Source organism: Candida pseudojiufengensis (assembly GCF_024610245.1).
Source record: "Candida pseudojiufengensis strain CBS 10847 chromosome Unknown scaffold5, whole genome shotgun sequence".
Lineage (NCBI taxonomy): Eukaryota > Fungi > Ascomycota > Pichiomycetes > Serinales > Debaryomycetaceae > Lodderomyces > Lodderomyces pseudojiufengensis.
This window is the reverse complement of record NW_026261528.1, coordinates 353,660-366,591: the sequence shown is the minus strand read 5'-3', so window position 1 is coordinate 366,591 and position 12,932 is coordinate 353,660. Positions and strand designations below refer to the sequence as shown.

At 31.4% G+C, this 12,932-nt stretch overlaps 8 protein-coding genes across 8 annotated transcripts; 4 read left to right on the top strand and 4 right to left on the bottom strand. All coding sequences in view use genetic code 12, as the record gives it.

Moving 5' to 3' along the window:
• Positions 1 to 172: 172 nt before the first annotated feature.
• LKH1 (bifunctional aminopeptidase/epoxide hydrolase) lies at positions 173 to 2,083 on the top strand (the record flags this gene model as incomplete). Its single annotated transcript, XM_051757150.1, has 1 exon — positions 173 to 2,083. The coding sequence occupies one exon, from the start codon at positions 173 to 175 to the stop codon at positions 2,081 to 2,083; it is 1,911 nt and encodes a 636-aa protein (XP_051614725.1).
• Positions 2,084 to 2,286: 203 nt separating this feature from the next.
• OFR1 (Ofr1p) lies at positions 2,287 to 2,709 on the top strand (the record flags this gene model as incomplete). Its single annotated transcript, XM_051757149.1, has 1 exon — positions 2,287 to 2,709. The coding sequence occupies one exon, from the start codon at positions 2,287 to 2,289 to the stop codon at positions 2,707 to 2,709; it is 423 nt and encodes a 140-aa protein (XP_051614724.1).
• Positions 2,710 to 2,790: 81 nt separating this feature from the next.
• On the bottom strand, positions 2,791 to 5,277 carry CDC48 (AAA family ATPase; the record flags this gene model as incomplete). The annotated part of the gene is made up of 1 exon (XM_051757148.1): positions 2,791 to 5,277. The coding sequence occupies one exon, from the start codon at positions 5,275 to 5,277 to the stop codon at positions 2,791 to 2,793; it is 2,487 nt and encodes an 828-aa protein (XP_051614723.1).
• A 699-nt stretch (positions 5,278 to 5,976) lies between these two features.
• Positions 5,977 to 6,435, top strand: HNT1 (adenosine 5'-monophosphoramidase; the record flags this gene model as incomplete). Its single annotated transcript, XM_051757147.1, has 1 exon — positions 5,977 to 6,435. The coding sequence occupies one exon, from the start codon at positions 5,977 to 5,979 to the stop codon at positions 6,433 to 6,435; it is 459 nt and encodes a 152-aa protein (XP_051614722.1).
• A 148-nt stretch (positions 6,436 to 6,583) lies between these two features.
• SFT2 (Sft2p) lies at positions 6,584 to 7,246 on the bottom strand (the record flags this gene model as incomplete). Its single annotated transcript, XM_051757146.1, has 1 exon — positions 6,584 to 7,246. One exon carries the CDS (start codon positions 7,244 to 7,246, stop codon positions 6,584 to 6,586), a length of 663 nt encoding a protein of 220 aa, XP_051614721.1.
• A 539-nt stretch (positions 7,247 to 7,785) lies between these two features.
• KGF55_002459 (RTG3) lies at positions 7,786 to 9,456 on the top strand (the record flags this gene model as incomplete). Its single annotated transcript, XM_051757145.1, has 1 exon — positions 7,786 to 9,456. One exon carries the CDS (start codon positions 7,786 to 7,788, stop codon positions 9,454 to 9,456), a length of 1,671 nt encoding a protein of 556 aa, XP_051614720.1.
• Positions 9,457 to 9,695: 239 nt separating this feature from the next.
• Positions 9,696 to 10,160, bottom strand: COX5 (cytochrome c oxidase subunit Va; the record flags this gene model as incomplete). The annotated part of the gene is made up of 1 exon (XM_051757144.1): positions 9,696 to 10,160. One exon carries the CDS (start codon positions 10,158 to 10,160, stop codon positions 9,696 to 9,698), a length of 465 nt encoding a protein of 154 aa, XP_051614719.1.
• A 992-nt stretch (positions 10,161 to 11,152) lies between these two features.
• KGF55_002457 (uncharacterized protein) lies at positions 11,153 to 12,292 on the bottom strand (the record flags this gene model as incomplete). Its single annotated transcript, XM_051757143.1, has 1 exon — positions 11,153 to 12,292. One exon carries the CDS (start codon positions 12,290 to 12,292, stop codon positions 11,153 to 11,155), a length of 1,140 nt encoding a protein of 379 aa, XP_051614718.1.
• Between the last annotated feature and the right edge of the window lie 640 nt (positions 12,293 to 12,932).

The window sequence follows — 12,932 nt, the reverse complement described above, 5'->3', positions numbered from 1 at the left end:
ACTAGCTAGAACAATGGAACCGAAAGGTACGGTTTGCCGCATAAACAATAAAAAAACACTGCATTAAAAAGGGACAAATCGGCGCTAAAAATTAATTCGATTTGTCTTTTCAAAATATTTATTCCATTAAATTAAAGTAAAAAAAGAATTCAGTTAGAAAAAGCTTGTAGCCATGAGCTTATCTACTTCTACAAAGAAGTTGATACAAAAGATCAACGAAAGGTCTCATGATCTAGATCCAACTACTCAGTCTAATTACAAAAATTTCAAGGTAAATCATACAGAATTAACTTTAGATGTCTCATTTAATTCAAAGACTATCGATGGATTAGTGAAATACGACTTAACTAATTTGACAAATATTGATGAACTTATTCTCGATACAAGGGCATTAACAATAAAATCAGTAATAGTCAATGGGTCAAAAGTGTCATTCAAATTATCAAATCCTGTTCCAATATATGGTTCAGCTTTAATTATACCGTTACCCACCGCAACTTCATTAAAAGTTGATATCGAATTTCAAACTACTGATAAATGTACAGCAATACAATTTATTCAAGGTGATACTGGTCCATATGTATTTTCACAATGTCAAGCGATCCATGCAAGAAGTTTGTTTCCTTGTTTCGATACCCCTGGTGTCAAGTCTCCTTATAAATTTATTGGAAAATCACCAACTAAAGTAACCATGTCGGGGAGACCTCAACCTTCAAATGAACCTAATACTTACTATTTTGATCAACCAATCCCTATACCATCCTATCTAGTTTCTATTACCTCGGGGAATTTATTCAAAGCTCCAATTGGACCAAGATCTGATGTTTATTGTGAAAAACCAAATTTGAAAAATTGTCAATGGGAATTTGAAAAAGATATGGAAAATTATTTACAAATAGCAGAGTCATTAGTGTTTGAATATGAATGGAAAAGATTTGATTCTTTAGTTTTGCCATCTAGTTTCCCATATGGAGGAATGGAGATTCCAAATATGACCCAATTGACACCAACTTTAATTAGTGGTGATCGTACTCAAACTAAAGTTATGGCACATGAACTAGCCCATTCTTGGTCGGGGAATTTAGTGACCAATACTTCATGGGAACATTTCTGGTTGAATGAAGGTTGGACTGTTTATTTAGAAAGACGAATTGTTGGAGCTATAGGAGCTCAAGAAGCTAAACTTGCTGGAAAATCTGATGAAGAAGCAGAACAAATTGGAGAACAAATTAGACATTTTGATATTATTGGAGGTTGGAATGCTTTAGTTGAAACTTGTGAAACATTCAATCCAGATTTCACAAAATTAGTATGGAACTTAAAAGGTCAAGATCCAGATGATGCTTTTTCAAGAATTCCATACGAGAAAGGGTTCTTTTTCCTATTTCAATTGGAGAATAAGGTTGGTGGTAAAAAAGAATTTGATCACTTTATTAAGTACTATTTTGAAAAATACAGATACCAATCATTGAATACTTCACTGTTTGTTGAAACTTTGTATGAGTTTTATGAACCTAGAGGTAAAAAAGATGTATTGGATACAATCAATTGGGACAAAGAATTATTCGTGTCTGGGTTACCGGAGAAACCATATATGGATACAACTTTAGCTGATCAAGTTTACTCATATGGTAATAAATGGGTTGAGTATATCAAAACCTCACAAAATTTCGACAACATCCCTTTTAAAGAAGAGGATCTTGATTCATATCAAGGTGAACAAGATATGTTGTTCATAGAATATCTTGTTGAAAAATTTAAAAATTTAGATGTTCCTCCGGAGTTGATCAAAAAATTCCCATCTATTTATCCGACATATGCAGCAAGTAAAAATGGAGAAATACTATCACCATGGAATGAACTATTAATAATGCATGGTGATTATCAATCTACTGATCAATTAGTCAAAGATTTTAGTAATTGGCTTTCAGTCACGGGTAGAATGAAGTATGCACGTCCTGGTTATAAAGTTTTGAAGAATGGTATAAGTTTAGAATTTGCTGTAGAACAATTCAATAAGCATAAAGAGTTCTATCATCCAATTTGCAGATCTATGATTGAAAAAGATTTAGGGTTAGTGTGATATATTCTTTTGTATATATAGTAATATTGAGTTAGGGCTAACATAAAGTAAATTCTTGATCAACTATGTTTCTATATTTTACTCTGTTTGAAGGAAATTTGAAAATCTCGCTTAGTCAATTCCCCGCGACAAAAAATTACGTTGAACAAAACGAATCGTACCTTAAATACCCTAAATCCACACTTTTTACTTCGGAACTTTATATGTTCAACTCATTAACATCTAAATTCACTTTACATTCACTCATTTCATTGTCAACCAAAAGACAATTCACTCAAACAATCCCCAAAATGTCTCAAGAATATTTAGTCACAGTCTTTGATGTTCCAAATGCAGACAGATCAAAAGTTCGTCCACAACATGTGAAAGATATACCTGCTAATGTCCCTAACCCTATAAGATCAGCTGGCGCAATCTATACTGATGAATCGAAGTCGAAATTCGCTGGAAGTTCATTCCATTTAGTTGCAAATTCTAAAGACGAAATCTATGACTTTTTGAAAAAGGACATTTATGCCAGAGAGGGAATATGGGATTTGAATAATGTACAAATTTTCCCGATTGGAGTTGCTGTTCGATTACCTAAAAAGATGGATGGAGTTGATGAATCTGCTTATAAAATCTAGATTCACCTCTTTTTGAGAGTAATAGAGTATTCAAGTATATAGAATTTATTTAATAACTATTATTATTATTATTTATAAGAATCAACTGTATAAATCATCTTCTTCTTCAACATTTCCAAATGCTGCACCTCCTGTACTGGCACCACCATCAGCAGCTGATGATGCTCCATTTTCATTGAATCTAAAATTGGTGAATTGACCTCTTGAAGCTTGTAATTGTTGAGCATAAGCTTCGTAACGACGTAATTCAGCATCTGATACAGATCTCTTGGCAGTTTTCATAGCTTCTTCAAAGTGTGATCTTGTGATGTATGGAACAGGATCTTCCTCTTCTACATCAACTTCAACTTCTTTCATATCAACATCTTCGGTTTTAACTTCAGTAGTTTTTTCTTCCTTGATTTTATTCAACTTAACTTGTGCTTCAATTGAATCTTTGATAGCAAATTTGGCTGATCTTTGAACAATGTATGATAAATCAGCACCAGAAAAACCATGAGTGATTTTCGCAATTTCTTTCAAATCCAAACCAGGTTCTAATGGAGTATTTCTTAATTGAGCTTGTAAAATAGATAATCTTGCAGCTTCATCTGGTAATGGAACATAAATCAATTGATCCAATCTTCCAGGTCTTAATAATGCTGGATCAATTTGATCAGGTCTATTAGTAGCACCAATAACGAAAACATTCTTCTTGGCATTCATACCGTCCATTTCGGTTAACAATTGGTTAACAACTCTATCAGAAGCACCACCAGCATCACCATGAGAACCTCCTCTTGCTTTAGCAATTGAATCCAATTCATCCAAGAATACAACAGTTGGTGCTGCAGCTCTAGCTTTATCAAAAATATCACGGATATTTGATTCAGATTCACCATACCACATACTCAATAATTCTGGTCCTTTGACACTAATAAAATTTGCACTAACTTCAGTTGCTACAGCTTTTGCTAATAAAGTTTTACCAGTACCAGGTGGTCCAAAGAATAAAACACCTTTTGTTGGAGCCAACCCGAATTTTTGATATTGATCTGGATGTAAGACTGGATATTCGACTGTTTCTTTCAATTCGTTCTTGATGTTGTCTAAACCACCAATGTCATCCCAAGTAACATTAACATTTTCAACAACGGTTTCACGTAAGGCAGATGGATTTGAATTACCTAAAGCAAATCTGAAATTTTCTTGAGTGACACCTAAAGAATTTAAAACTTCTGTATCAATAGTTTCTTCTTCTAAGTCAATAAGATCCATTTTTTCACGAATTTGTTGCATAGCGGCTTCGGAACATAATGAAGCTACATCAGCACCAACAAAACCATGGGTTTCTGAAGCAATTGCTTCTAAATCAACATCATCAGCTAATTTCATATTCTTGGTGTGAATTCTCAAAATTTCTAAACGACCTTCAGCATCTGGTACTCCAATATCAACTTCTCTATCAAATCTACCAAATCTTCTTAAAGCTGGATCAATTGAATTAGGTCTATTTGTTGCAGCAATAACAACAACATTCGCTCTAGCTTTCATACCATCCATAAGTGTCAACAATTGGGAAACAACTCTTCTTTCAACTTCACCATTAGTTTTGTCTCTTTTTGGGGCAATTGAATCAATTTCATCAATGAATATAATTGAAGGTGAATTTTTTTCTGCTTCTTCGAAAGCTTTTCTTAAATTAGATTCCGATTCACCTGCCATTTTTGACATGATTTCTGGACCATTAATCAAAAAGAAAAAAGCACCGGTTTCATTTGCAACAGCTCTAGCCATTATAGTTTTACCTGTACCAGGTGGACCGTACATCAATATTCCTTTTGGTGGTTTAATACCTATGGATTTGAACAATTGTGGGTGTCTTAATGGTAATTCAACCAATTCCCTAATTTGAGCCATTTGTTTTTTACAACCTCCAATGTCATCATAACCAACTTCATTCATATTATTTTCTTCATCTTCACGATTAATTGGTTCACCTTCACAATGTATGATTGTATCTTGAGCTACTATAGCTATTTCTTCTGGATCAACTTCAACAACTTTGAATTCTACTTGTCTCATACCTCCTCTAACTGTGAAATAATCTCCTTTTCTAACTGGTCTATAAGCTTCAACGAAATATGGTTTTAAATATAAATCAAATAATGACCCAGTAATACCTTCAACAGTATCAGCAATTGGTAATACAGAAATTCTGTTTGCATATTTGATATCAGGACATGGATGTACAGTAATAATATCTCCTAACCTGACTCTTAAATTATTTCTTACACAACGATTAACTCTTGCAACACCATCTTCCATATCATCATCAGCTAAGACAATTAAAACAGTATCCTTTCTTTTCTTACCTTTAACCAAAACTGTATCACCTCGAAATAATTGTAATAATTCCATTGTATTTGATGACATGGTTATGACAGAATTATCATCATTAGTTGCATCGTCAACAACTAATGCATTATCTTTCTTTTTCCTCCTTAAAATTGCAGTGGCTGTTTTATCATCAATTGCAGATGAACCAGATGCATCGAAATGAGTCTTTTTATCCTCTTCACCTGTCATACTTTAATGAATTGCTTTAGGTCGTATGATAAAAATATTATACAAGTGAATGAAAAATAATGAATTAAATATATTGTGTGTTGTAATTGATGGCAAATTTAAAATTGATTTTATCGATCGAAAAAATATTTAGAAATTTTGTTGCACAATAATAATAATAATACTTAACCTTTGAACGAATTAATTTCAGATACGTTGTTCAAACACAAATATTAGAAATTAATGAGTGAGGTAATCAATAAAGAGTTAGCAAGCGTTAGAGCGTTAGAGGGAAGTTAGCAACAGTAAACTGGAGACTATTCTGTTGCAATATCATATTAAATACGTATAGCTATACTTTATTAAACAGGGACTCAAATTAAACTCTTAGCACAACTAATAACGATTTACATTCTCATAAATATATAGATCTAGTTTATTAGACACTGGCCCCTGTTAGATCTAAATTCAATTGATTGAAAATGGAGTAGTCTGTCTCTCATGTTGTAGATCAAGTACACGCCGGGTTATCAAACTCTATATTACTTCAACTTATCATTTTCGGAAGTGATAGCGGCGTGAATTCTCTGTGGAGAAAATTATTATTGATAGGTGATTTTAATTGTGAAAGAAGTCTTAAACCACTTTTTTTCTTAAAACGAAGTTGCAACATATCAATTGGTCAACTAAACCATTAAATTTATAAAAACTAATCCAACAATGTCCTCAAATGCAAGTTGTATTTTTTGTAAAATTATTAAAGGTGAAATACCATCTTTCAAATTAATTGAAACTCCAAAAACTTATTCATTTTTGGATATCCAACCAACTTCAAAAGGCCATGTTTTGATAATTCCTAAGTATCATGGAGCAAAATTACACAATATACCAGATGAATATTTGAGTGATTTATTACCTGTTGTTAAAAAATTAACAAAAGTTTTAAAATTGGATGAAAATAATTCACCTGAAGGAGAAGGTTATAATGTATTACAAAATAACGGTCGAATTGCTCATCAATTGGTTGATCATGTTCACTTCCATTTAATTCCTAAACCAAATGATAAAGAAGGTTTGGAAGTTGGTTGGCCTGCACAAGAAACTGATTTTGCTAAATTGGGTAAATTACATGAAGAATTGAAAGAGGAATTAGCTAAATTAGATAGTGAAAAGTTATAAAGTTTGATTAAGATAAAAGAGAATGAAGCTAAGCGAACAAACGATTTTTAAGGTTGATGATATGATGAGAGTATGATGTGACGTTGTTTTAAGTAAGTAAATGTTTAATTGAATGTATGATTCAAAAAATTTAATTTATTGAAAGTCTTTATAAAATACCTCCTATTAATCCTCCTATATATCCCACTATGTAACTCGTAAAAAATGTTAAAGTACTTGCACCAAATGGGAAGTAACTAACCGTATAATAAGCTACTGCTAATATTTCGATTATACTTGTAAAAATAGTCAAAATACTACTTTTTAATATAACACTGGAATAAATTGTTAAAAATATTGATGTGAAGAACACAGTAGTGAAAATAATTCTATCTTTTGATAACAAGTGTCGTATATATTCATAGGGACCTTGAAGTACTCCGAACGATACAACAAATAATACTGACCCGCCAGTCCATAATAAACCAAACTTCCTAGGTCTTAATGCTAACACAGGGAACATGAAAAAGCATATGACAAAACATAAAATTGACGCAGACAAACAACAACCAAATCCTATCAATCTTTCTATTCTTGATAATTGAAACCATGAAGGTTCTTGTCGTTGAGTTGAATTAGGATTATTTAAATCTTGTATTGATGTCGGTAATCTTTGATATAAATCATTTGCTCCTGTTTTGAAATAATCAGTCCATTCTGATAAAATAGGTCGATTACCACTAGTTGTGTTATTATTATTTATTGTTGAAGAAGTTCTGTCATTCCAATTTCGAAATGACTGTCTAAATATATTCTCTGATTCAGTTGACATCGTTTTAAAATTTAAAAGTTTGACTTTAAAAGCTGATGCGTCCAAGACTGATAGTGTATGATTACTTGACAATTAATTGATCAAATACGTAAATGACTGATGAAGGTTCAGTGTAATGGTAGACTCAAAATTTAGAAAGGCAATGATTTTATCTCCATAATAAATTGTTACACAAATAAACAAATCTATTTACAGAAAAAGGAAAACAAAATAATTAATTATATAAAAAAATATATTTACAACTTATTGATAACTTAAACTATTAAGTGCCATTTAATAGATTGGCACATTTTAACACTATCGAGTATCAATTAAAACTTCATTATTAACATCATACATTAATTTACTTACAAGCGTTTTAACTGAACTCAATTGGACTGAAATTTGTTAGGATACTTTCATAACTAGACACCATTATCCGTTAAATCCCTTTATAAAGAAAAGACATTTTTAAATTTCCTCCATTATTCACAGGTACCAAGTTTGCACTTTCGACTCGAGCTAAAAGCATTCAATACTACAGGTAAAATTCACGAGACATGGAACAATTCTTAAAAGATAGTCCATCGGACTTTAGCACTTTTGACGATGATTCAAATTTTCACTCAGGCAATAATAATGATGATAATTTCAACACGCAACTGGACGATCAGAATCTTCCCAACTTTACATACAGTGCAACAAATGATAACAAGCTACTTAATTCACAATCATTTGAAAATGATTACAATGAGGGAGCTAAAAGTAATTATACGGGAGCACAAAATGATTATTCCTTAAATCTAGATTATTCAGGTAATAATATCAACACAGCTAGTGATCAAAATTATACAAATAATAATGATGGAAACTTTTTCAATAGCAGTTTAAGTAATTTTGATACAAGCGAATCCGGTTTAAATTCTAAAACTCAATTATCAGAAAATGATTATTTAAGTCCCAATAGTTTTCCAATTGAGCTGCAGCAAAGACAACTGTCAACAAATTCGAATAATCAAAATGCTAATCAAATACAAAATCATCAAACACAACTGCAACAATCTCAATTAGACTCAAATTTTGCAGGTTCAAATCCTGGTTCTTTTACAAGTGAACCTTTCTTAGACGATATGGCTTTTTCTCAAGCTATACTAGGTCCTCAATTACACGTCACTCATAGTGGAACTAGCAATAATAATTTCAGAGAAAGTCTATCCCCTCAACCATTATCACCTCCATTACGAGGTTTATCAAATTCCCAACCATATATGAATTCTGCAAATTTGGATGAATTGATATCACCGGGTAAAAATTATGACGAAAATTCATTTTTGAATCCACAATATTTCTCACCTCCGACAAGATCTGGTAACCATTTCAATTCATTAAGATCAATAGCGGAAGACAATGGTAATGATAATTTGCAAAACACTTATAGTAATGTTTATAGTCCAACAGAGTTATCAAGACCTGGAAGTATAAGTGGGCCATCTTACAACAAAAATCCCATACCTCAATCAAATTCATACATTTCACCTCAATTGAATCCATCGTCTTACCAATCGCCTGATTTCAATAGTGGCTCGTATTTGAATTCACCTCCAACGTACAATAGTCAAAGGATCCAACATTTGAACTTGAATCAACCAGCAACATCAACTTCAGTTTCACAAATACCCCAAGTTAGTTCTTCAATACCGAATCAACCGTTTATAAAGCAAGAAACTTGGTCATCGTTATCACCACCACCTTCACAACAATCTATATTAAGTACATCTGTTCCTACGTCATCCAAACAAACCCGAGAAACAAACACTACCTCCCAAACATCCTCGACCGCAAACATACCTACAAAGCAATTATCGAAGGAAGAGAAATTAAAAAGAAGAAGAGAATTCCACAACGCAGTTGAAAGAAGACGAAGAGACCTTATAAAAGAAAAAATAAAAGAACTAGGTATCATAGTACCACCATCATTATTGAATCCTCAATTAAGTGCAGTACAAACTCTACAGAGACAACAAAATATAGATTCGCAAGATTTGCTGGATTTAATTGGATCAATAAAAGTAAAAGAAACGAAACCCAATAAATCAACTATTTTAAATAAGTCTGTTGTTTATATGAATCATTTAAATTATGTTTTGAACCAACAAGAAATTGCTAAGCTGAAACTTTTGCAACAAATCAATCAATTGGAAAATGAAGCTGGTGGTGCGAGCTGGAGCTAATACTTTAAGAAACTGGTGTTAAGAGATTTTATAGAGGTTGATCAGTCAGTCCAATGTTTGTAGTGAAAATATAATAAGGTCAATTTACCAAGTTCAAAAAGAAAAAAAGTAAAAGCACCTACAACAAAATGATTATAATCATTATCTTATTAAAATCATTTATTTCTTAACGACATAAATATTAATTTCCTAATTCTTCATTTAAATATACTAAAGAAAATAAAAAACTATTAAATAAATTATTGAATTTGTGAATAACCAGTAAAAGGATTAGCATTCTTAGATTTCAAGTATTCATCGGAAGCCTCTTGCCATTCTCTGCTGAAAGTATGTGGAGCTGGAGCAGCTAAAGATCTAAGTCCTGCAAATAATGCAATACTTCCAATAACAGAACCAAACACTATCCAAAATATTTGTGATTTCTCTCCTGGAGCATATAAAGGTCTTCTTGGTCCCCATTCTCCAAAGGATATATAATAAGCTGCTTGTTTTTCAGCATTTGTTAATTCAGACCATGGCAATTCCATTCTTGTTTTTAATTCTTCTATGATTGATTGTTGATCTTCTTTTGGTAATGCAACCCATCTTGTTTCTAAATTTCCAACATAAGCATTTGAAAGTGCTCTTGGTGTTGATTTTGCTACTGTACTATTGAATCTGATTGATTGTCTGGTTAATGATTTAATGAAGATTTGTGAAGACATTTTTTATATTGTTTATTTAATAATTAGGAATGAATATGTCGGATGAATAATGTTCTAAAAATAAGTGATTTAATGATGAGTCTTATGAACTTGTGGAAGGGATTGTAATTAGAGAGAATTGAAATTAAATCTGTAGTGATCAATGGTTGATATGGTATGTTATGACGTTGTTGTTATATTTTAAAACTGATATAATTTTTAACTTATTGATTCTCTATTAGCAAAAAAAAAATTCATCTTATATAATTTTGATTGGATTATATTTTGTTAAGTATGGAAAATATTTTGGTAAGGGAACTACCTTTTAACATCCAGCTTCTATGCAATTACAAATGAACAGGGGGATGACTATTGATAGAGTATATGTTTGGAAATTGATTAGTTGAGTTCTTCGGTTAAACTTAGAGCTGTTGTTTACTCTATCATTATTTGCAAAAGGTTAAGTATTAGCTACAAATGAACTTACACTAGGATACAACAAATGCAATATTTTTAAGATCACTAGACTCACTCTGTCAATAATTTTTAGACGATCTGTTTGTTTTTTGGGTATAATCAGAGTATAGATCGTAACGGAGCTCAATCTTGGTTTGTACGATTCAACTCAGAACTGAATATATTTTAAATACAGGCTGAACTAACCGGTTGATGGGATTGAATATTTTAGAATGACTTATGTAAGAAATGATGGAATCTACAACAAGAAAATTGGTCTAAACCTTCTTTATTATAATTAAAGGATTTTAAAAACCACTAGTTAGTCCTTACTTCTACCTATTTGCTTCATTTTCCATCCGTATACCTCTTGAAGCTCGTGCAAATTGGCGAAAACGATTTTAAAAAATCACGCCATATAAAATATAGTCTACTTCATTTTGATGGAAAGGTGCATAATTGACCAAATGAAGTTGCAGACTTAGTCTTATTGACCGGTTATGAGTTACCCATAAAAACGGTACAAATTGGATTTGGTGTAAAATTTTCGTATTGATTTAAGGACAGTATTCTATTAAAACTAAAGACCTTTTCAATTGAGAATCATGAATTTCTTTGACTTCTACTTTAAACTTTGAATCACTGATTGATTTGAAATGGCTTAAAAATTCAACAATGGAACCACCAACTCCAAAATAAATATTTTTAGCAGCTAATAAACACATAAAGGTTTTCCCATTATTTTTAAAGAATGTAGCTGAGTCACTTAGTATAATTTTAATTGATTCTGCAACTATTGGTAAGGTAACTGTCGAATATATTGTCTCAGAACTTATGATAAAATTTATGTGGTATTTTGAAACCAAGTCATTAAATTCTTTACCCCATGAGCCTGAAATTAGTTTGATTTCGGTGTTTGAGTCTTTCAATTGTTTTAAAAACTCATTTATTAAATTAGTGGTGATAAATAATTCATTTGCCTCAAATCTAGAGTTTATTTCATCTGTTGTCAATCTTTGCAAATCTTCAGACGGTAAAGTGGATGCCCAATTTATAATTAGATTTGGAACAGTGACTAATCTTAAAACATCGTAATTGAAATCAGATAGTATTAGCTTCATTGATTTTTCACATTTAGTTTCAAATTTTTTCATTAATATATAACACGAAGGTAATGATGTCCCACATCCTAAATCCAAAGTCGAACTATTCAAAATATTCAAAGAAAAACCAGTTGAACCCGAATATTGGTTCATAAGTTTACCAATTTCATCAATTGTGTCATAAGAACATTCCCAACTTTTAAACCCACCTTCGTAGATATTTCTTTGTACATCCGAATCATTTTTCTCAATTACTATGTTTTTAATTTCATCTTTGATAACTACTTTGGAATCCAATTTATCATCACAATCCTCCATCATGATTTGATGCTTGACATCAAATAGGTCTCTTCTATATATTATATTGTCATTGGTAGTTTTGTGATAGTCGAATGTTATCCTGACGCCTTCTAACGATTTTAAAATACTTTCTAAGGTATGCACCTTAGGTAGATGCTCTTCTTCAACTTTATATGTATCAAGTTTATAGTTTATCGATTTTGATGCCGGAGTGCTTGAGTTAAATCTTGTTGAAGATGATTCAGCATCATCGTCACTTAGTTCTTCGTTAGTGAAACCAAATGCAAAGGCCATTCAGATGAAATCGTGAATTCTCAAAAGATTTAATTACTTAATGCTCTCATCTTTTCAATCAAAAATAATAATTCCTCGTAAATTATGTTTCACAAAATGTATGGTAATATTATCATAAAACGAATTGTTGCAAAAGAATAGAGATAAAATCAACTAAGACTATAAGAAATGTAGGAAAAACATACTTGTTATTATTAGATATACTAGCTAGCTCCGCCTGATTTCTGCAAAATTTGTGTATTGTAATTAAGTTAGTTTTTATGAGTTTTTGCAACAAACATCAACGAAACGGCTAACTACTAAACATATTTACGAAAATAATTAAAAACGGGAGGTAACTGACACTCAAGTCTATCTGATAAGTTGATAGCCAAAAGTTAGATCTCAATGATTTCTCCAGAATATTACTAAAAATTACGTTTGTACATTAATTTTAAAGTCTAAAGTCAAGTTTCCTAAGTTGCCATTAAATTTGAGAATACGTTTCAATTTACTCGTATAATGACTGAGTCTATTAGTGATTTTGTAAGAATTTTTAGCATTTCAGATATTTCATACTTCGTAAAATTCTAATCAAACAGATTAAGTTAAAGTATTACTCTTCATGACTGATATTGCAATTTTATCATAATATTTGGAA